Source organism: Dipteris shenzhenensis, chromosome 33 (assembly GCF_047967505.1).
Source record: "Dipteris shenzhenensis isolate YYH24624 ecotype China chromosome 33, Dip_SZ_1.0, whole genome shotgun sequence".
NCBI classification, from domain to species: Eukaryota; Viridiplantae; Streptophyta; class Polypodiopsida; order Gleicheniales; family Dipteridaceae; genus Dipteris; species Dipteris shenzhenensis.
The window spans coordinates 28,313,523-28,336,477 of record NC_141628.1 but is presented as its reverse complement, the minus strand read 5'-3'; the positions used below and the strand labels follow the sequence as shown (position 1 = coordinate 28,336,477).

The following is a 22,955-nucleotide window of genomic DNA, read 5'->3' as shown; positions in this document are numbered from 1 at the left end:
ATGATGTCACACAAATCAAATCTAATCTCAAAGATTAATTGACCCTTGTTGAGAGTCACACAAGTCACAAACCCAAAACCCCTTTCACTCTAACACACTAGCTAGAACCCTATTCACATTGCAAGTCTGTACCCCAACAAATCCCCCTCGGAGTGAAGAGTGGGAGACCCGTGGTAAAATACCGATCGCCAACTCCACCGCAATACTCCAAAAAGGCGGTCTTGTTGTGCGCACCTCCCGTGCCACAGCTATCCCCTCAATCAACTTGAGACCAACAGCTGAGAACATTACAAATGCCAAACCCCCCCTTGAGTCCTAACTAAGGCACTGGGTATCTCAAGATAGAATGAATGCTTCCACACAAAAATTAAATCATTTGAGGGGGTCTACCTAGGGCAAACAACCCTCTTGACTTTTACACACAAAAAATAAATACGTAGAATTCTCCCACATTGGAAGCTGGTCCCTGCACAACTGTTGCACACGTGTGCACAACCTTGCTCTTAGAAGCCCTTGGCAAGAATGCCCTCGAGCATAATCTCGATGTAGCCCATGGGAAAGTTGTGCAGGATATTCAACCCATGACTCTCAAAACGCTGGTTTGGAGTTTTTAATATTGGCTTTAAAAAGTCAAATGGAGTAAATACCCTAATTGTGGGCTATGCCATCTTCAATCTTCCTGTTAGAGGCTTCAATAATGAACAATTTTGTCCAAATCAGTGAAACCCCCAAATTTAAGGTTATGCCAAGGATGAATTTACCCTGACTTTTGAAAAGCCCCAATTATTGCAAATCATAGCAACAAGTGCTATTTGCGAGCAAATATACCTCAGACAAATGATAGCTTGTATGGAGGCAATCATGTAGAAATATAGCAGCTAGAAGCTGTAAAACGAGCTGTGCTATTGCAGCAGCACTCAAGTGTGCAAGAAGAAGTTAAGTGTAATGATAGTACACCACTTTTAGGTCTAACCTTAAAGCCCTAGTCCAATCAACCCATGGGGCAAATTTTTATATTGTAAGGTTGCCAGTATGCTAATGAACTAATAGTGAACAAAGTGCACATTAGCACACAAACTAGCCTACAAGGCCATACTAGCGGCTAAAACCTATCAAACCCCCTCCATGGTATGAGTGACGTACTCTAGAAATGCCATGGAACTAATGCAGCACATGTTCATCCAAAAGGATTTAGCAACCCATGAAGTACACGGATGGCTGAATCACATAACAAATGGAGTCAAGAGTAAAGCTTGCCGAAAAGCTTCAAACTAGGGTTGTGGAAGCGCCTTGGTGAAAACATCTACCACATTGCCTTGTGTTGAAACACAAGACAAGTAAATATCCCCTGCTGACAGTCTCTCTCTGACATAGTGATAATGAACCTAATGTGCTTAGTGCACGCATGGAACACTGGGTTTCATGCAATGGCTAAAGCACTGTGACTAGATCACATTAAAAAGTGGTAGGAGATGTCCACATTTGCAAGTATTTTCTGTAGCTAGATACATTCTACCATGGCCGTAAAATCTACAGCTTCACTAGAAGCAGCAACTGTTAGGCTGCTTTTTGCTGAACCAAGAATGCATGAAGCTCCAAGCATAAAACAGTTGCTGCGTGTGACACTCTAGTGTCATAGCATCCAACCCAGCCACTATCTATGAAAGCATCCAGGATAAGTAAAGAATCATGGCCATAGAGTGCCATTCAAGTATCAAAAGACACACTTCCCGGCCTGCCAATGCTGTGTATTGGACTATGCATGAATCTGCTCAACTCAGAAACGGCATAATAAAGATCTGGCTTCGTGACACGGATATATCAAACATCCAACAGCCTGTTGACAGAGAGTGGCATCAAATGGCTCAATAGCATCATCCATGGAGAAACGTAAACCAGGCTCAACAGGTGTAGAAACTGGTTTGCAGTCCTCAAACTAAAATCTCTATAAGAACTGTCCAATTTACTTGGACTGACTCATGACAATAACCCCTTGACGTGAGCAAATTGAATGTCTAGATAGTAGACGTCCTCTTGCAAATATTCGTGAAGGAAAGTGGTTTTCATGTCAAGCTGATGCACTCGCCAATGATGATGGGTTGCTATGGCAATGACGCATCCAATGGCCGTAATGCTCGTGGGTGCAAAAGTTTCCTCAAAGTCAATGTCCTATTGCTGAGCATAGCTTTTCGCAACAAGGCGGGCTTATAGCAGTCAGCATTGCCATCAATCTTCCTTCCGAGTTTGTAAACCCAATTAGTGCCTATGGCATGCTTGCCTTTAGGCAAGTCACACAGATCCCTAGGGCCATTCAGATGTATCTAACCCAACTCGGATTTCATAGCATCCATTCCAATCCTTGCTCTCAAAAGCATCGTCGTGACACAGTGAAACTGTCCCTGCATGTGACAAGGTGGCCCTCGTGCAGCTTGACAAAGGCTCAGCTTGTTTGCTGTCCTTTAAGGTATCTAACAGCCATCTAGGGACTGTTTTCTTATGTCCTACGACAGCCATCTCTTCAATCACTGCTTGATCCGTGGTGCACTCATCAATGGTACACACATCACGCTGTAAATCAGATTCAATTTGTGGCAGAGTTACAGGAAATGGACACAGGGAAATGGGAAACAGGAAATGGAAACGGAAATAGAAACGGATTTGTTTCAGGATTTTGGGAGGGCTGAAACGGGAAATGCCATGTCAGCAAGGGGGTTTAGAAAAGAGGATTTTGAGATTACATTCAACACAAATGAGCGCACAGACATTTAAAATGCTCCAGGTAAAAGCCTATAGTCTGCTTGTAGCTTAACATAGTGCATAGTAGATACTACAAATTTAAAATGAAAAAAGTTGAAGCCTGAAACACTGCCAGTCTGAAAGGAGGGCTGAAACATTTCAGGCCCCTTCTCAAACGTTTCAGAAGCCGTTCCCAGGGGAGAGAAACACCATCTGTCCAGAAACATTTCTGCTGAAACATTTCAGGGCAAAATAGCCCGTCTGCATCAGATCTTGACGAGCCCACAGAGGCTTATTAAATACGTTAGAAGCAACGATAGTTGGATTTTTTGAGAGTCCAACAAAGGCATGGCACATTTATCAGCAAAGACAACATCTCTGCTAATAATCTTGCCTATGCTAGGCTGATATAACCCGTACCCTTTGCTTTATGAGCTATATCCAGTGAAAATGCATTTGACAGCCTTGTCCTCAAGCTTATGTCAAAGCCAAGATGGAATATGTGCATATGATAGGCATCCAAACACTCTCCCCTGTGAGACAACCGGCTTACGAGCTGTCCATGCCTCATATGGTGTGATAGTCTTAACCAACAGAGGGTACGCACAGCGGAAGACTGATAGAACAGCCCAAGAACTCACATAGTGTGTTGTGTGGGTGGAATCACAGACTTCTTTACTTAATGTGCTTCACATAGATGTGCAGAACAGCAAATAGACAATGCTCAGAAGAGAGATAGGACCAACAAAATATTTCCATCCAATGGACACAATACAACAGAGGGCCAAAGTCCCACTACACCGTGGTCCTTTGTCCTCACCAAAAGATGCTGTCCTATTACTTCAGAGACACTCCTAGATCCCTAAGTCCGCATGCTCCCTGATGAGCGTATGTAGACCTTAGTCTCTGTTTCTGATCCTCTGCACCTTGCTGCCTTGAGTGTCAGCCAAGTGTGCAGCCCTTCTTCAAGCTTCATCTGCAGTGGACAGCCTACGTTGGTCCTCCTGGATGTAGGGCCCAAATGTGCTGCTCCTCTGCTCCAAGTCTGCTCCTTGAAGGCTGCCCTGGTGGATGTGATATGAAGCCCCAAGGGGGCCTTTTTATAGGGGCTGGTAGCCCCCTATTTGCACCAACCCAGCAGGCCCTTGCTGGCCGACTTGCAGCCTCAAATACCCGACCCATGAGGGTCTACTGGCCGACCCAACAGTCCCCCCCATGGGCTCTCTATTCAAGGCGCCTTTGGGCCCTGTAGCCTACTGACACGTCCCAGCACTCCTGAAACCTTTGATCTGCAAGCAAACACAAGAACACACACAATGTGAGGAAACTGAGCAGGCTGCTCACCACCCAACCATGACATCTACGGGATGTGATCCCGAATCAGGAGATGTCCCCTCCGAGCCATGAGCTGAGCTATTGGCACGAACTCCCAACCAGATCCTAACCAGCCTGGTGTCCCATACCACCAGGCGGCGCTGTGAAGCCTGGGATATGCTGCTGGGCCTTGGACTACGCTATGTTGCAAGCGCGCGTCCGCGACTCAATCCAAGATTAGACCTAGCACTTGAGAACGAAACTTGCTCCCATCGGCTCCCTGAGAACTGAACCTCTGGGCCAAAAATAGCGAAGACCTCTAACTGGTTCATACCCTTGCTACTCAACCCGAGAATCAAGCCTGCCTAGCTCTAAGCCTCCCCAAGCTACCTGAGCTAGTCTTGTGTACCCAGTACACGCCGGATACCAATCCGTGCACATGACATACTTCCCCTCCTCTAAGAACTCACTCCTGAGTTCGCTAAAAAACCCGGGAATGTCCTCTGGAGGTTCTGTAATGTCTCCCATGTCGCATCCTCCTCAACACGATCCTTCCACTTGATCTTGTATTCCGTGATAGTAATCTGTCTTTCACGAAATTCAAGAATACACTCAGGTTCGTGTGGAATAAAAGTCAAATCTGTAACTTCTATTATTTCTTGAGGAGAAACAAGTTGATCATCCGCACCCAATACTTCTTTCAATCTACTGACATGAAAGATTGGATGTACTTTAACATCAGGAGGCAATTCTAGTCGATATGCAACTGGTCCAATTCTTTTAATGACCTTGAACGGACCATAGTATCTGGGGGATAACTTCGGAACCAAACCAGTACTTAGGCTCTTGAATTCCTTGGGAATTCGCAAATATACCATCGTTCCTTCAGAGAACTCTCTAGGTGAACGATGTCTATTAGCATAAAATCTGTCCCGATCTTGGGCACTTTTAATAGACTCCTTGGCAAACTGTAACATTTCCTGCATGTCTTGCAAGAAGGTCTTTGCAGCATCATTTTGGATTCCCTTTAACCCAACCATAACTCGTGACTTAGGTTGAAACCCGTACACAATCATAAAAGGACTGTAACCAGTACTCGAATGCTTTGCACTGTTATAAGTAAATTCTATCATAGGTAGATAATCTTCGCATGAAGACTGTCTCTTAAAAACATATGCTCGAAGCATATCTTCAACCAATTGGTTGACCTTCTCTGTACTGCCATCGGATTGTGCATGATCTGAGGAACTCATACTTAAGAGTAGTTTCTAACTTCTCAAAAACAAGTGTTCAAAAGTTACTGTAAACTTTGAGTCCCTGTCACTGACTATGTCAGAGGGCAATCCATACAGCTTAAACAAGTGGTCCACAAACTCGTGAGCCAACTGAACAGCTGAAATAGTTGTTCTAGTAGGTAACAATCTAGCCATTTTTGTCAGACGGTCGACTATGACCCAAATGGAGTCATAACCCTTGCGCGTTCGAGGCAAACCAGTAATAAAATCCATGGAAATACTTTCCCATTTATTACCTGGAATCTGCAATGGCTGTAATAAACCTGCGCTTCTAAGGCGTTCTGCCTTAGTAACCTGACAAACCCGGCAACCTACCACATAAGGTATGCTTCATAAGAGACAGAGTCCGATGTATATCCGGATGTCCAGCACTAGGAGCATCATGACACTCCCAGAGAATCTTGGATCGAAGTTCTAGAACATCCGGCACACAAATCTTTCCATTCCGAAACAGCAAGCCGTTCCTAATCATCAACTGACCTCCCGCCGCCTGTACCGTAGGTGGCACAATCCCTGAGTCCTAGTCAACCATGGAGCTCCCATCCTGGACTTTCTGCCAATAAGAACTGAAATGACTATCAGTTGCGCAAAGCCCTCTCAAAGATTGAAATAGGTCTGAGGATATTTCCGTAAATGATATAGCAGTTACAAACTTGACTCGACTTAAGGCATCCGCCACACTATTCAACGAACCCTTGCGATAACGTATTTCAAAATCAAAATCTTGCATTAATTCTGCCCATCTAGCTTTCCATCCCCTCAAGTCAGACCCATCACACACATACTTGATTGACCGATGATCGGTCAATACAACATCAGTCGGTCAATACAAGAAACTTCGAACCATATAAGTAGTGTCTCCAAACCTTAAGGGCACACACTACTGCATAGAGTTCTTTTTCTAGTGTGGGCCAACGATATTGGGTGTCGTCTAGCTTCTTACTTTCAAAAGCTACAGGTCTGCCCTCTTGGAATAAAGCTGCCCCAATCGCAAAATCACTCGCATCGGCCTCTAAAACATAAGGCCGGGTAGGATTGGGTAATGCAAGAACGGGTGCTTCCTTGATAGTTAACTTCAAGGTTTCAAAAGCCTTGTTCAATGCGTCATTCCAAGAGATCGGTTGGGTGGACCTGTGTCCATGACCTTTCAATATGTTTGTCAGAGGTGCCGTGATGTGTGAATAATCACGCACGGACTTCCGTAGAAATATCGTAGATCCTAGGAAAGAACGAAGAAGTTTCACAGTCTGAGGGATAGGCCATTCTAAACCTTTTGGATACGAGCCAGATCAATGCTAATACCTTCAGAAGAAATATTGTGTCCTAAGTAAATGATCTCCTTCATAAAGAAGTCACATTTACTCATCTTGGCATAGAGCTTATGCTGTCTTAGAATAACTAAGACAATCCGGAGGTGTCCTATGTGATCCTCTAGCGTTCGGCTATATACCAAGATGTCATCTAAGAACACTACAACGAATTTGCCCAGAAAATCTCGGAACAAATCGTTCATCATTTGCTGGAAGGTGGCAGGAGCATTGGTTAAACCAAAAGGTAATACAAGAAACTCGTAGTGGCCATACTTAGTTCGGAATGCGGTTCTATCTATGTGTTTAGCATAGATACGGATTTGATGATAACCCGTACGCAAATCAATCTTAGTGAAATACTTCGCTCCGGCCAAACGGTCTATTAGATCATCGGAACGAGGTAGAGGGTATCGATTCTTAATTGTCACTTTATTCAATCGTTTATAATCTATACACATTCTCCATTTCGAATCTTTTTTCTTTCTTAAGAGGAGAGGTGCTCCCCAAGGTGATTTACTTGGGCGGATATAGCCCATATTCAAGTAATCATATAGCTGTGAAGCTAACTCATCCTCCTCAAGCTGGCTCATCCTATAAGGTGGAACACTAATAGGTTGAGCCCCAAGTACTAAGTCTATGCAATGATCTACTGCCCGTTCTGGAGGTAAATCTTCCGGCAGTTGAGCAGGGAATACATCCATGAAATCGTCTAACAACGTTCTCAATTCACGGTGTTCAAACACACTTAAATCATTCTTGTTATTAACAGAGACAGCAAATGAAGAAAGCAGAATCAAAACACACTGATAGGCATCATAATGAGAAGTGTTTAATATATTTTGAAGCTGCATCGCAGATACGATAGATCCCTGAGAAGAGGGAATATTATCACACTGAATACAAAATTAGGTGTCCTTATCCAAAAAAGAAAGAGTATGTTCCTTCCATCCAATCCGAATATCATGGGTTTTAAACCATTCTATTCCGATTAACAAGTCCACATGCTCCAAGTGCATGACATAGCACGTAAGAGCCGCTGTGTATTCTTGAATCCGGATAGAAAGCGCTTCAATCTTGCGATCCCAAAACTGCTTCCCAGCTGGAAGCTGCACCTCATAGGTGTGATCGCTAGGTATTGTGAACAGCCCCATCTTCTGCACAAGTTTGTAATTAACAAAGTTGTGAGAGCTGCCCAAGTCAAAGAGAATGTGAACTCTTTGGTCCCTAACTTCTTCATAAACTCAGAAAAGATCATGGGAACCAAATAACGAAGTATTAAAAGTGCAATTACAAGAAAGTGGGCACGCAATGACATTTACAGAAATACCTGTCATCGAAACTTGATTAGCTCCCTTGGCTTTGGTACCCGGATCTGCCTAGAGCTTCGATCCCGACGCTTGCTTCTGGTTCTTGCGCTTAGGACAATCATTCTTAGTGTGGCCCCGCTCCTCGCAGAAGAAGCAACGTCCTTCCTTCTTTAGCTTCAAGGTACGAAGGAAACGGGCATGACCATTCTTCGCCTAAGTCAAATGTTTCTTGGAGGCGTTGTCTATAGACTTTGTCTCCCCGGTACTAGTGGTAGACTCGAAGAACTTCCGCTTGTTCTTCCCACCCGTGTCGGCAACTGTGGTTCCCTTTGCACTGGCCATGGTATCATCATAAATACGCGCGTAATTCATGGCCTCTTGCAACGTGGTACACTTGTTGTTCTTCGTCTGTAACTTGTAGGAGTCATGCAAACCATCCACAAAGAAACCTAACAAGGTCACTGGATCCATCTTTGTAGCTCTGGTCTGCAAATCCCGAAACCTCTGGAGATAAACCTCAAAAGTCAAATTCAGCTTGGACACATCGAGGGCTTTGAGCTTGCCTACGATATCGTAATCTTCCTCCTCCTTCAGAAACTCTTTCCTGAAGACCCCTTCGAATTCTATCCATGTTGCAGACTTGGGTTGGAGTTCCTTCCACCACAATAAAGCCTTTCCTGACATAAACCCGGCTGCAAGCTGTATTTTCTTGTCATTTGGATAAGGGTGAAACTGGAAGTGTACTTGCCACTTGTGCAACCAAGTGTCAACAACCTCCTTGGTACGAGACTTCTGGTCTCCAAGAAAAGGATCTGGAGTGATGTTCGGACCTAACACTGAAGCCATGGCATCCACATGCGTGAGCGCCTGAACAGTGCTAATCAAAAGTGAGTGTAGACTGAATCCCTTAGAGTTGCTGTGTCAACCCCGTTTGATTCGTGTTAACCTGCTCAAACTTTCCATCAAGAGCAGTGGTGAATTCACTGAAGGCTTTCTTCGTAATCAGATCATCGTAGAGATCCCGGTCATCCTCCGCATGGTAGTTCAAATCCTGGTCTCCCATCGCAATCTCAGGGTCTACAAAATCAGCCATGACTGAAATCTGATCTGAAAAGAAGATAGGCTAGATTGGCTGTCCGTACGAAAGACTGTAGCAGGCCGTACTAGTGTTCTAGCTCCCGGACGTGAAGGTGTAGAGGGGCTGAAATTCTGCGCAATCTGCAGGCTATGGGAGAAGGCAATTTGGCCGAACTTATAGCGGGAGAGCAGGCTTTTAGTAAAGCCCTGCTTTTCCAAAAGCTCACCCTCCAAAAACAGAGGGGTAGCGCTTTTTTAAGCCTCCAAGCCCCCCCGAAAAGCAACTGGCCTAGATTGCGATCTAGCCCTATCCTGTTGTGCAACTTCCTACGCTCCCCTTCTACGTGCCATCACAACCCCTGAGCAGCCAGCCGACATGCGGGATCCCCTTTGGTTTGCCCCAACTCTATGCTCTCTCCTGAATCCCTTCTGACACCTCTACCTGGACCCCACTACTTCCTCCTAACTACACCTCTCTCCCTCTCTCTCAACCTGTTACTTCTTGCAACGAAATCACCCTACACTCTCTCTCTCTCTCCTTCCTTCTATCCCAATCTAATACCACTTCCCTTAAGCGATGAACCAGTAGACACTTACAGGGTTTGAGCACGAATTTCGAAATTAGGGCATACCTGGAGAAAGAATCGTCCAAAATTTTAGCAACAGAAGTTCCTACCTCAGGAGTTGGCTCTGATACCAACTAACACGTCCCAGCACTCCTGAAACCTCTGATCTGCAAGCAAACACAAGAACACACACAATGTGAGGAAACTAAGCAGGCTGCTCACCACCCAACCATGACATCTACGGGATGTGATCCCAAATTAGGAGATGTCCCCTCTGAGCCACGAGCTGAGCTATTGGCACGAACTCCCAACCAGACCCTAACCAGCCTAGTGTCCCATACCACCAGGTGGCGCTCTGAAGCCTCGGATCTGCTGCTAGGCCTTGGGCTACGCTATGTTGCAGGCGCACGTCCGCGACTCAATCCAGGATCAGACCTAGCACCTGGGAACGAAACTAGCTCCCATCGGCTCCCTGAGAACTGAACCTCTGGGCCCCTTATATAGACTCGGGCCCCAAGTGCCAAAATAGCAAAGACCTCTAACTGGTTCGTACCCTTGCCACTCAACCTGAGAATCAAGCCTGCCTAGCTCTAAGCCTCCCCAGGCTACCTGAGCTAGTCTTGTGTACCCAGTACACGCCGGATACCAATCCGTGCACATGACACCTACCTGCCTGGCTGACTTGTACTCTGCCTCCCCACCGACCTGTGGGGCTCTCTCAAGCTGGGCCTTTGGCCCTTCATTCCATGCAGGGGCCCAGCCCCTTGGTCTGCTCCATCCCGGGCCTGGTTGGCTGGCTCCAACCAGCCCTCCTTGTGGCCGACCTTGCCGCTATTCTCCCCGCCTTGTTCCTGGACCTGTTGCAAGGATTAAGCTTGCCGACAATCCTTTCTCATGAGGTTATTTTCAAGGCAGCTCACTCAAAATTGAGACCAAATTACAGCAACTACCCAGTACATCCCCCTACTCATCGAAAATTTGATTGACTATGCAGCATAGTGACAAGCTACATTTCTTTTCCAGCTTGATTCATCAAGCAGGAAAAAAACACGCAAACATTGTCAGCTCCAAGTTTGTGAATCAAATATAGCTATGATGTGACGAGTCTATGAACCCATGCCAAATAATGCTTATATTTGCTTGAGACCCTCTCACTTGCTTAATACAGGAAATACATCTATAAGGACACAGAAACAATTAAAAGTTGATAAAACCATCCCCTGGATCAGATATCTTCCTTTCTCAATAAATTTTGCATACCTAATATCAACTGCTTTCAAAAGATGGCACTTCTCTGATGCTCGCTGCATGCCAATGTCTGTCACATCAGACCCCGAAACATCAAGGACCTCCCAAGACTCCTCAATAAGAGCAAGAAGGACATCATCTCCTAGCAATCCCCTACGGCGTGCAATAGCCAATAATGTAATCTGCAGCATTCAGAATATACCTTTGTAAGACTAGAATATGTCCAATCATACAAATTTAGATTTTTTGTAACGTAATCTGCAGCATTCAGAATGTTTCAAATCTCTCTCTCTCTCTCTCTCTGAATTCCGCCTCTCTCAGTCTGCTCTCACAGCCTTCGCTCCAGCCTACCATACAGCTTTATGTTAGAAACATGGTGAGAGAGAGAGAGATTAGGGATTGAAGAAATGGTAGACATCCAAGAAGGCTTTCATTCATTCATCATCACTAAATGAGAGAAGTGAAGTACAAGCCTTATAGGCTACACACTCACACACTTGCACCAAGTGCATGTGGGATAAGTCCCATAGTGACACGTGGCACTCACACATGACTCACACAAGGACTAGTACTAGATCTCTTCGTACCACACACCAACACATCACGTCACATCAAAACACTCTTTGGCTATGATACCTCCAACACCCCCCTTCAGAGCACTGAATGTGAGACTCAACATGCAAAGAGTAGACCAATTCCCCCTCCACTGCAATACTGCAAAGAGCAAGTCCAACTATCCAACACCTCTCGTGTGATCGTGACTTCTCAGTTAGCTTGCGACCGGCAAGAGTAGACATCACCCCTCACCCCCCCTTACTCTGAACTGGGTGGTTAATACAATCATACCAAAGTAAAAGACAATACAATCATTTTTGGGGGTCAACCCAAGGCAGAGTACCTCTTATTGACTCCAAATACATTCAGTTTAGAGGGACAACTCAAGGCTGAGAACCTTTATTAACTCAACACACTGACACATAGAACTAACACCTCAAAGAGGGATAGATCATGCAATATAGCTAATAAAGCTTGCTGCTCATGTCTAGTAGATATGGCATAAATATTCTCGAGCGTCCTGGGTCTCCTTGGCTGAAGTAGTGAGGTCAAGTTGATGAAACAGTTTGTTAGCCAACTTCACACCAATAAGCGCCATTGCTTTGTCATTCTCATCCCTAGTTGAGAGTGGTGCTGATGAGTCTTCACCACAAGGATGAGGCGCCATAGTATCAATCTGAGGTAGCAAAGCCAGCAAGCTAAAATAGATAATCAGCAAATGAAGAGGCTGGTCTAGGGCTCTGAAATGGATCAACAGCTTGAGAAATGTGTGAATAAACGTGTGCAGCTGCTAGTAGATGACCTTGGAGGTTCAAAAATGCAAACCCTAATGGAAAAGCAACAAGAATACGCCTCGAAATGTAGAAGTGAATGAACCCGAATCAAAGACCAGCAAGTATCTGCCCTGAAATGTAGAACTGAGTGCTGCAGTAGGTCTGGACTCTGAAGTGAAAAAACAGGCTGTCCACGTGGAAGGCGGCTCCCTAGAACAATTCAAAATAATGTAGCAGGCCACCACAATGAAAAACATCTGTTGTAGGTGCGCTAGACACCTCAAAACAACTCCAAAAGGCCAAGGTGGCTATTCAAAGTGCACCGAGGTGCTGCAGTAAGCCTTCACTCAGAGAATCGAATGATTATGATGTGCTGAAAGGCCAGAAACACCTCCAAAATGCCTCTATTATAGGCGGTTCTGCAGCAGCAACCTTAAGATGACCGAAAATGCAAGAGCAGATCCAAACTAGGTAAAAAGCCTCCAGAAGCCTCAAAAATCTGCAACCAATGCCCACAAGTGGTCGGCTCTGCTGCAGCAGCCTGGAAGCCCTAAAATCGGCGATGGAAAGGCTCTGAATCAGCTCGTGCGCAGGTGCCTGTGGCTGCAGGGTACCGACCAGCAAGAGATGGAGGCGGCTGGCTGTAGAAATGAACACAAAGGGGCTGCAAGGAGAGGCAGAAAAGAGTGCAACTAGCTATAGAGAAAGAGGCGAAATGAGGCGGCTGAGCAGATGACCTAAACGGGTAGAGGAGGCTAAAAGGAGGAGGTAGAATGAGGGAAAAACTGAGGCGGCAGCAAGAGGGAAGAGCTTGAGCAGAATTGGGGTTAGTATTAGGGCAAAGATGACGTGGCAGGATGGTTATGGCAGATCGACCTGCACTAATTACCATGTTAGAAACATGGTGTGAGGGAGAGAGAGAGAGAGAGAGAGATAGGCTAGGGAGTGAAGAAATGATAGACATCCATGAAGGCTTTCATTCATTCATCATCACTAAATGAGAGAAGTGAAGTACAAGCCTTATAGGCTACACTCACACTTGCACCAAGTGCATATACGACACGTCCCATAGTGACACGTGGCACTCACACAAGGACTAGTACTAGATCTCCTAGTACTACACACCAACACATCACATCAACCCACTCTTTGGCTATGATATCTCCAACACTATACTCCGTCATATAGATCTGCTCCAGCCCACCATACAGCTCCACTCCAACCCACCATACAACTCTGCTCCTGACAACATACAGCCTCTCTGCTTCAACCCCTACAGTTCCGCTCAAGCTCGTGCAGTTCCTCCTCCTCGAAAGTCAATGAATCAAAAAATGACAGCAGAAGTGGACAACAAGGTTAATAATGTCCACCTTTATGAGAAAATCATGGAGCATTATATTCTTTGACCTTGTGTGTTGGGGGGCTGTCAAATGGATGGTACAATGAAGGACATATAGAAGACAATTTCAACAGTCTCAAAGAGAAAATACCTAATGTGGAATTGGAGTTTGATGAAATATGCAGAGTCAATCAAATGGGGTCACAAGCTCAAATCGCTTCTAGGAACACGGCAGCAAATTGCTCTACCTCAGCCCCAATCCGTTCAAACTAGTCGCAAGAGGCTACACTTGCAGCAGCAACATCTTAAGTGGCAGTCCGTCATAGATCCACACGAGAGACGGAATGTGTGTAGAAGCATGTTCGTAAGACACCATATTTTGAGACACGGCATTGTCTGGATGCATCAAAGACAGCAACAACTTTGCAAGTGTGTATCCTGATAAACAAGGCAGCTCACAACAAAAAACACTAGAAATGAGTATCGGTTTACAGCGAGCTCAGACGTCCGTTGCAAGTAGTCCCCTCATTTTGCAGGTTGGTCCCCTCCAATGAAGATGTAACAAGTCCTACTTAGGCAAACGATGAAAGCAGGCCAGCTACAACTTTCAGCTCAGTAGAAGAAGCACGCCACATACACAGCAGCAGAGGAAGGCCACTGCTCCCTGCCCCCTTGCCCCGCTGCCCTTGCCTCGCACTCCCGCGCCCCCTTGCTCCGCTGCTCCCCCTCCCTTGTGCTGCACCCTCCCCTGCCCACCCGCTGTCTCATCCCCCTTAGATACCCATGATGTGCCTGACTATGAATGGTTTTCCTCCAGCTCACACTTTGCCCTCCACCCCCATGTTATACGCATACCCAACCGCAGCAGCCTATGGCCTTCCTAGATCTCTTGCAGTAGCAGGGAGCAGACCTATTGTAGAGGAGCAGATCGCCACAACGCAGTTGGTTATTGAGGAGGCCTCCAAGAGGTGGACGTTGTGAAATGCAAGCCTGCAAAGGCAACCGCTTCAGCCATCCTATTTGAGAAGCAGCAGAGAACCAGTGAGACACTCAGCATCAAGGTCCACGATGTTCTCTACCGTCTCAAATCCTACCACCTTTGTGATCTCCACCCTTCGGGTACCAAAGCATGGCATTGAGGGGCCCTGGAAAGTTGGATGGGATCTCACAAAATCTGAGCCCCTGGTCATACGCTTCAGAGACACCCAAGCTCGATTGGCAGCATTGCGCAAACGCACAATCTCCAAGATCACCCACAGGTTCACATGGATGAAGATCTTACTCCTTTGCAGGTAAAGGAGAGACGAGTCCTCCTACAGCCGCGGGATGCCACCCATATGGGGGAAAGTGGACAGTGGTGCATGAGGAACGCTCTTGACTGGTCGACCCTATGAGGTCCCTTGACACAATCAATTAGGGATGCGAGGTCTATGAGACTCACAAGACCGAGACCCTAACCTGTACCACTTGGAACCATAATAGTTAGAGCTATGAAATTTCTCGTAGTGATACACAGGATGATACATTGCATTCTAAATAGAGCTAATCAAAGCCCAGAGTGTCCACTACCACTAGTCTATGGGCACATGTGGGAGGACAAAAGGGGTACGAGGATCAGATGGTGTCACAATACTATACCAATGGTCTCTCAATGAGATGAGCAACATGACACACACGCCGAATACCTTTGGACTTGGATCAAGAGCACATCCTCGCGTGATACCTGCATGCACCTGTAGTTTCCCCCCAAAGACCTCACACTTTGCTAGAGAGCTTTGAGATGAGGGGGAGGCATCTCCGTATGCTGCCCTATATCCAGACATCTGTGAGAAGTGCAGCGCAAATGAACGGAAGAGAGAGAGAAAGAAAAAAAGAAATTTTATTAGAGTCTTCGGAAGACCGATAGGTCCATTAAGGCCGAGACACTTGTATCCGACCACCCATACTGTACTTGTAGATTCAAGATTGAGAGACAAGCACGTAGAAAACCGGATACAAATCACAATAAGGGTGGAGCTACTGAAACGAGCATCATCACCCGTGCCGAATCCTAAGTCTGATCATACATAATCAAATACATCTGAGTGTAACAATGAAAAGAAAAAGACTAGAGTGGAGTGGAATCCTCCGTATGTTATGTCGCCTTGGCTGGTGCATAGCTGATGATGGGACGCTGGTGCCCGTCAAGGGGTGCTGTGCGTCTCAGTCTCTTGGACGAGGTTCGATGCAAGACCAGAGCCACCGTGACTCCCGTGGGACGTATCCCGGGTCTAAACAATGAAGGGAGGTCCCCCAAAGTGATCTGTGTGTCTCCTTGATGTCTCGTGTGTCATGCTGCATCGTCGGGTCAAGGTCTCTGTCACGTCTGCGGCTAGAGACTGGACGATCAATGTCACTCGATGGGAAAAACTTTGTGATCCTTCTTTGAAAGGTGTCTGATGATGTGGCCAAGCCCCGTCGCCTGGGTAAGTACTCTGTGTTGGACCCCTCGTGAATGAAGGCCGCGAGGCATCTCTGATCTGGGTAGGCGAGGAATCTGGAAAGGAGCCCGGAGCCGTCTCTAAAGAGGCAGTGGTAGCGACCTCAGATCTCGTAGTACACTGGGCATCTGAAAATGAAATGCTCCTCCGACTCAACCTCCTGACAGTCGCACAATATGCATAAGCGATGCTCCCTAGGAATCCCCTCTACTCTGCCGCTCTCTATGCGGAGGCGGTGTGATGATACCCGAAACTGTCCGATGGAGATCCGTAGTGAGTGAGGCATATGAAGCTCAGTGTACGGTGGTGTGATGAGAGAAAGAAAGAAAGAAAGAAAGTCTCAGTGTACGGTGGTGTGATGAGAGAAAGAAAGAAAGAAAGAAAGTCTATTAACGTCCACCAGAGACCAAAAGGTCTATGGGACAGCAAGAAACCCTCTAGTACATCTGCTTTAGGGAGGGCACATGGAAGCTCCCAAGGAGTGCAAAAAGCAATCCCAATTATTTAGAGTACCTACATGATACTATGGAGAGTAAACAGCCATACATCAGTTTAAGACTGAGAGTCTTTTCGTTTTGATTTAAACTCTCTGATTAGTGCTACCCCTTCACGGTAAACTGCACATTTTTATCCTTTCTGGCAGCCCTGACTTTAGCTAATTCAGTTGCCTTAATCTTGAGTTGGGTTTGTGTAAGCTCCTCTGCTATCCATACTTTGGTGCCCTTCAACTTGTAAGATTGTCGAAGAAGCTTGATCCGCATATCTTTTGACTTCAGTGTAAGGATTGCATGACCTCTATAGTGTAAAATAGAAGCTGGCCTGGAGTCGTCATCATCCTACTCATCATCATTCACCCATTCGATGTTGGGCAAACTTGATTTGATCTTTGTCAATATTTCACTATATGTATCCTCCTCTTTGTACCAATCTTTTGGGAGCCCCCCTATTCTAATCTTCAGCACATTATCACATCTAGCTTCATGTTCTTTAATCTCTACTTGGATATCAGACTTACTTGCTTTGTTGTCCACTTCCACAAACACTTCCTTCCTAGCAGTTTGTACTTCAGTGTGAACAAGATCTTTGACTGTAGAGACTAGCTGCGGGGTAGGGGGGGAATCCTTACAAGATTTTACAGCCTCATCAATTACTACCTGCTTACCAGGCCCTTCCAAGACGTGAAGTCGGGCCTTTACTTCTGCTAGCTCCAATTGTTGCTCTCTCACTGCCTGCTGCAGATAAAAAATCTGATCCTGTTGCCCGAGGATCGGCCGTTTTGAGCCTTCTTGTTGGTAATTTCGTGCGTATGGAGAGGGTGTCATGGCTCCAACTATAGAGTACCAAGTCCTGAAGGATGTTAAAGGAGTTGAGGGGGTTGAGGGGGACTTGGAGGAGAGGGTAGGGGTTAGAGAGAATGTGAAGAGGAGGAAGGTAGGCTGGGCCATGAGAGAGAGAGAGAGAGAGAGAGAGAGAAAGAGAGAGAGAGAGAGAGAGAGAGAGAGAGAGAGAACACGCCTCACACACACACCATACTGAGAAGGAGAGAAAGGCACAAGAGAACTGCAAGTGATCTCTGGAGAAAACCCCACTACAACTGGGGGAAAACCTTAGAACCAACGGGCAGCTCAGAACTCAAACAAACAACTCAACAACCACAAGAAGAAGAAGAAGAAGAAGAAGAAGAAGAAGAAGAAGAATATATTATCGTCCTCTGAAGACCAAAAATCGGCCTATGGGACCTGAAACAATACAAAACCTTACATACATAAAGACTCCTTCCTCAAAGGGGAGGGTAATAAGAGAAACTACCTTTATGTCTAGGTGAGTTTCTGTGCTTGAAAAGCTTAGATACAAATGCCCCCCCTTGCGGGCATGTCGCGTACCCCCCCATGGCCCCCCCCCACCCTCTGCGTTCGTCTCGCACCCTCCCTTTTGGACGCATGTCACGTACCCCTGTCTTGGGCGCATGTCGCATACCCCCCCTCTCTCCCCATCACCCACCCCCCTGGCGCGCATGTCGCGCCCCCTCCCCCCCTTGCGCGCATGTCGCGCACCCCTCTCCCCCCCTTTGCGCCCATATCGCCCCCCGCCCCCACGCTTGCGTGCACACACCCCCCCTTGCGCGCACGTCGCATACCCCCCCCCAACCCACCATGCCCCTCCCCCCCCCTTGCGCGCATGTCGCGTACCCCCCAACCCAACATGCCCCTCCCCCTTGCGTGCATGTCGCCCCCCCTCCCCATGCCCCCCCCTTTGCGCGCATGTCGCGTACCTGCCTCCCAATGCCTCCACCCTGCTTGTGTGCATGTCGCGTACCCCCCCTCCCACACCCCATCCCCCCCCCCTTTCCGCGCATGTCGCCCCTCCATTTGCGTGCATGTCGCGTACCCCCCCCACCCACCATGCCCCTTTTTAGCTGTTTGCCATTTCCTGTGTAGTGCATTCAGCAGGTCACGATGAAAAGCATTTTCATCTACCTCCTCCGGTGAGTAGTTCAAGTACTCCTCTACCTCCCACTTCCTGAACCAATTTCTCAGATCTAGTGCCCATCCAGATGCCAAAATCTTGCTCTTGTTTGTCTTTTGGGGCTTTTGACTTTCTCCCCATGCCCTCTTTGGCAGCCTTTCAGCATCCATGCCTTTGACCTTTGTAATGTATCTGAGTACCTTCTTTAAAGCATGTAACTCTATGGGTAAGCATCCTGTCTCTAGAAGTAGCAGAGAGTAGGGTGTAGTAGCCTTGATGCCAAGGTGTCTCCTAATAAAAAATTTCTGCATTTTTTCCAAATCATTCCATTTCAAGGATGATATACTCCCACCCCACACCTCTACTCCATAGAGCACTGTCTGTATCACATATGCCCCAAAAATCATGTTTCGTACATGCCATCTTCTTGTATTGCTATTACTATAGTCATTTTCAAATTGGTAATACTTTCCCCATCCTGCATCAAGTCTCCGTTGCACACAGCTGCTCCATTTATTATTGGCTGGAATTTCAATGCCTTGGTATTTGAATGAGTGCACTGTATCAACTGGTTGACCCATGTATGAGATTGAGGAGGGGTTGCTTGGCTGTATAGTTTTGACTGTCATGAGTTTAGTTTTGGTAACATTAACAGCCAGCCCACTTTCCGAACAGAATATGCCGAGTATATCCATCATTTGTTGCATCTTGCTCTCACTATCAGTGAAAACAACCACATCATCTGCATAAAGAAGCAACCAAATCCCAAAACCTGCTAGGTTAAGACTGGACAATTCTCTTTTACATGCTTCTTTGTGCACCAATTCCTCAAGTCTATCAATGCACAAACCAAACAAGGTGGGTGAGAGCGGGCATCCTTGTTTGACCCCCATATTACTGTAGAATTCTTGTGACATCCCATCCTTACATTTCAGCTGGCATTTTATGTTCTCATAAAGTCTAAAGACAGCGAACCTTATCTCCTCGGGCACTTCTATGCATTGCATTCTCTCCCATAGCACGTCTCTGGGCACGAGTGGATGAACTGCTCCACTACCTTGCTCCTCAAGAGCTACTATGGGCTGGCTCTCCTGCTCTGCCAAGCACCGCAATGAAGTGATAAATGCACATGTTAGGGGGGAGCTATATATAGCCCCCCAGCGTCCTAGTCAGCCAGCAAGGGACAAGACCGACCAGCTGCCTACATGGGCCGATCCCTACAACCTCCTATATAGGGCTGCACAAGGCCCTAATACGTGGGCCTGCCAGCCGACAAGCAAGGCTTAAGGGCCGACTACCCCTAGCCCTCCAAAGGGAGTTGCACCGCCTATATTAGGGGTTGTGCCCTCTGCCGTCCAACCGACCTGCACATCAGGAAGCCGACTCCCTAGGCGCCTCCACACAACCCTAGAAGGAGCTCAAGGACAGCCCTAAAAGGGAGCCTCTCCTCAACATTGATCAAGCTGCCACTATCCTAGACTACCCTCACAGGGGGTGGGCACACCCACAATACAGGCCCTCACTCTCTACGCTAGCCTCACTCACTAGGCGGGCACACCCACAAGCAAAGACCTCTCTCTAGGTGACATCAGGAGATGTTGACCTCTAACACCCCCTCTCAGCTCCTGGATGGAACAGAGACGCTAGGGAGCTGGGTGTGCCGCTAGAACAACTGGAGGAATCCATCGTGTGATGCTCCATCGGTGAAGACCGCCAGAGGTACTGTCGAAGAAGCCCCCTCATGGCTCGAAACGCCTCAGCATGATCACTCGAAAGTGGAACTGTTGATCCCAGGCCAGACATGCTAGGTACACTCCTCTAGCCTAGTAATGATACACTGGGTCAACTAGTATAACAATCCAACTGATGGTACTGATACATGACTCCAACAGAGGATCTTGGAACAATAATCCAACTAATACTGCTTCCAATGCAAGGTCTGCTTCCCTGCAGGGGCACCGGTATCGCAGAGCTAGATAGCCCCCTCTCAACTCCAAACTGGTACACTGTCGCCAGATCAATGAACTTCAGTGCTCCAACATATAACAGCTCACAAGATTCAGTCAACTGTGTCTGGGTTCCCGCACTGGCAATCAACAGACCCATCCGGATCTCAAGCAGCATCAGACAATAGTGCAGCAGCACACTAGGAGACCCCCTCTGGATCTGGACTGGTGGCATACTGCCACCTTAGTCAGCGGGAACAACTCGTGGCTCGAGGTCCTGCCTGAAAGCCTGCCTCGATACATGACTCCCTACTCGGTGCACCTAATCGACAGGTCCTGCTACCACAAGCAAGCAATCAATCCTCCATCTGGATACGGAAAGCCTGCTGGCAGCACCTGCCAAGTGCTAAAAGGCTGGAGTATACGCCAACAGTCACACTATTGGCCACTTGGTTACTGGACCCCTCTGTGTTCCGTTGGGGACATTGATGCCAATAATGACCTTTTTGGCCACATCTGTTACATGTACGGGATGCCTTGAGAGCTTCTCGTTCCTCGACTATCAACTGCTTTCGACTTTTTTGATCAGCTGTCAAAGCCTTAGCATAGGTATGATCGATGAAGCACCCCTCCTAGTCAAGCACCATGGGGACCAATTCCTCCCAGGTCAACTCATTCACCCTACTATTGTGATCAAAGATGAATAGAAGGCCCCGTACTGAGAGGATAACTGGGATAGTAGAGTTATGGCCATGTCCTCGCATGAAATCTGCTTCCCCGCCTGGAGGATCTCCTGCTGAAGTTCCTATAACTCGTTGATGTGGTCCCGCATTGATGAAGACTTCTTGGGATCCAACAACCGCATCTGGAGCTCCAGTGAAACCCTCTTCATGGGAGAGGTTCGATTATACATGGATGCCAAATGCTCCCATACACTTTTGGCCAATGCCATGTGCTTCACATGATTAATCACCTAAGGAGTGCAGTTAAGAAATATAAATGATCTTACCCTGGCATTGACATTGTCCCAGAGTTGGGACAGGGTCTTGGCCTCCTTCTACTCTAGGATGCCAAGGTCTTTCGCAAGGGGATCTTGTCGGGTAACACCTATCAAGATGAAATCTGCCATGTCGTTTGGCTGCAACACAAACTCCATCGTCACCCACCACACGTTGTAATTGAGCCCATCCAACTACCGGTCAACTGGGAATGTGGGCAACACTGGAATTCTAGTCTTGTTCTCTACCATCTCGATCAAAGTTGCCATGTCAGAGGGAAGAGGACAATGAACTGAAAGAGAAGGTGCATGGGATAAAAGGGAACTGAGGGTTGAAGAAAGGAGAAGGCTGAAGAAGAGGATGAAGGGGCTGACAGCCATGTACCTTCACACCTCGCTTTCCGTCCCTTGGAACACCTCTCTCATCTGAAAACACCCTTCAAAGTCACCCTTCACTGGTCACCGAAACAGTCCACTCCTTGCACACGCTCCTCCTCAAAGACACCTCTGAACAGCACCCTAATCCTCCTCTCTGTGTGTTGGCTCAACACTCCCTCTGCTCCTTGAGTATCAAGCCAACCGTGGCTCAGATACCGTGTGAGAAGTGCAGCGGAAATGAACAGGAGAGAGAGAGAGAGAGAGAGAGAGAGAGAGAGAGAGAGAGACACACACACACGCCTCACACACACACCACACTGAGAAGGAGAGAGAGGAGAGAAAGGCACAAGAGAACTGCAAGTGATCTCTGGAGAAAACCTCGCTACAACTAGGAGGAAACCTTGGAACCAACAGGCTGCTCGAGAGCTCAGACAAACAGACAAGAACGGGCGCACAAGGGAGTGGATGAACTGCTCCGCTACCCTGCTCCTCTAAGTGCTACTGTGGGCTGCCTCTGCTCCTCTGCTAGGCACCACAATGAAGTAATAAATGCACATGTGGGGGGCGCCTATATATAGCCCCCCAGCCTCCTAGTCAGTCAGCAAGGGGTAGGGCCGACCAGCTGCCTAAATGGGCCGACCCACCGCCTTAGAGGGCCGACCCCTACAGCCTCTTATATAGGGCTGCACAAGGCCCTAATGTGTGGGCCTGCCAGACGACAAGCAGTGCTCTAGGGCCGACTGCCCCTAGCCCTCCATAGGGAGCTGCACCAGCCTATATGAGGGGCTGTTCCCTCTGCCCTCCAGCCGACCTGCACATCAGGGAGCTGACTCCCTAGGCGCCTCCACACAGCCCTAGAAGGGGCTCAAGGACAGCCCTTAAAGGGAGCCTCTCAGCACTGATCAGGCTGCCACTACCCTAGACTACCCTCACGGGGGGGGGGGCACACACACAACACAGGCCCTCACTCTCTACACTAGCCTCACTCACTGGGCAGGCACACCCACAAGCAAGGCCCTCTTTGTAGGTGACATCGGGAGATGTTGACCTCTAACAATATCATGGACTTCTCGAGTCGTGGGGAAGTTCTTCTTGAAGACCTCAACTCTAGGACCGTAAACCATCAGCTACTGATTACTGATTTCCAGCACATATACCTAGATGAATC

The 22,955-nt window shown here is 47.4% G+C and overlaps 1 protein-coding gene across 3 annotated transcripts in view; it reads right to left on the bottom strand.

The window, feature by feature from the left end:
• The window catches only part of LOC147879929 (RNI-like superfamily protein), a 48,164-nt gene that overhangs the window by 18,524 nt on the left and 6,685 nt on the right, over positions 1 to 22,955 (bottom strand). For all 3 annotated transcript variants that reach the window (XM_087371751.1, XM_087371753.1, XM_087371752.1), the window contains exon 3: positions 10,866 to 11,035. In XM_087371751.1, coding sequence (XP_087227877.1) covers positions 10,866 to 11,035 — 170 coding nt within the window. The remainder of the gene's footprint in view (positions 1 to 10,865; positions 11,036 to 22,955) is intronic.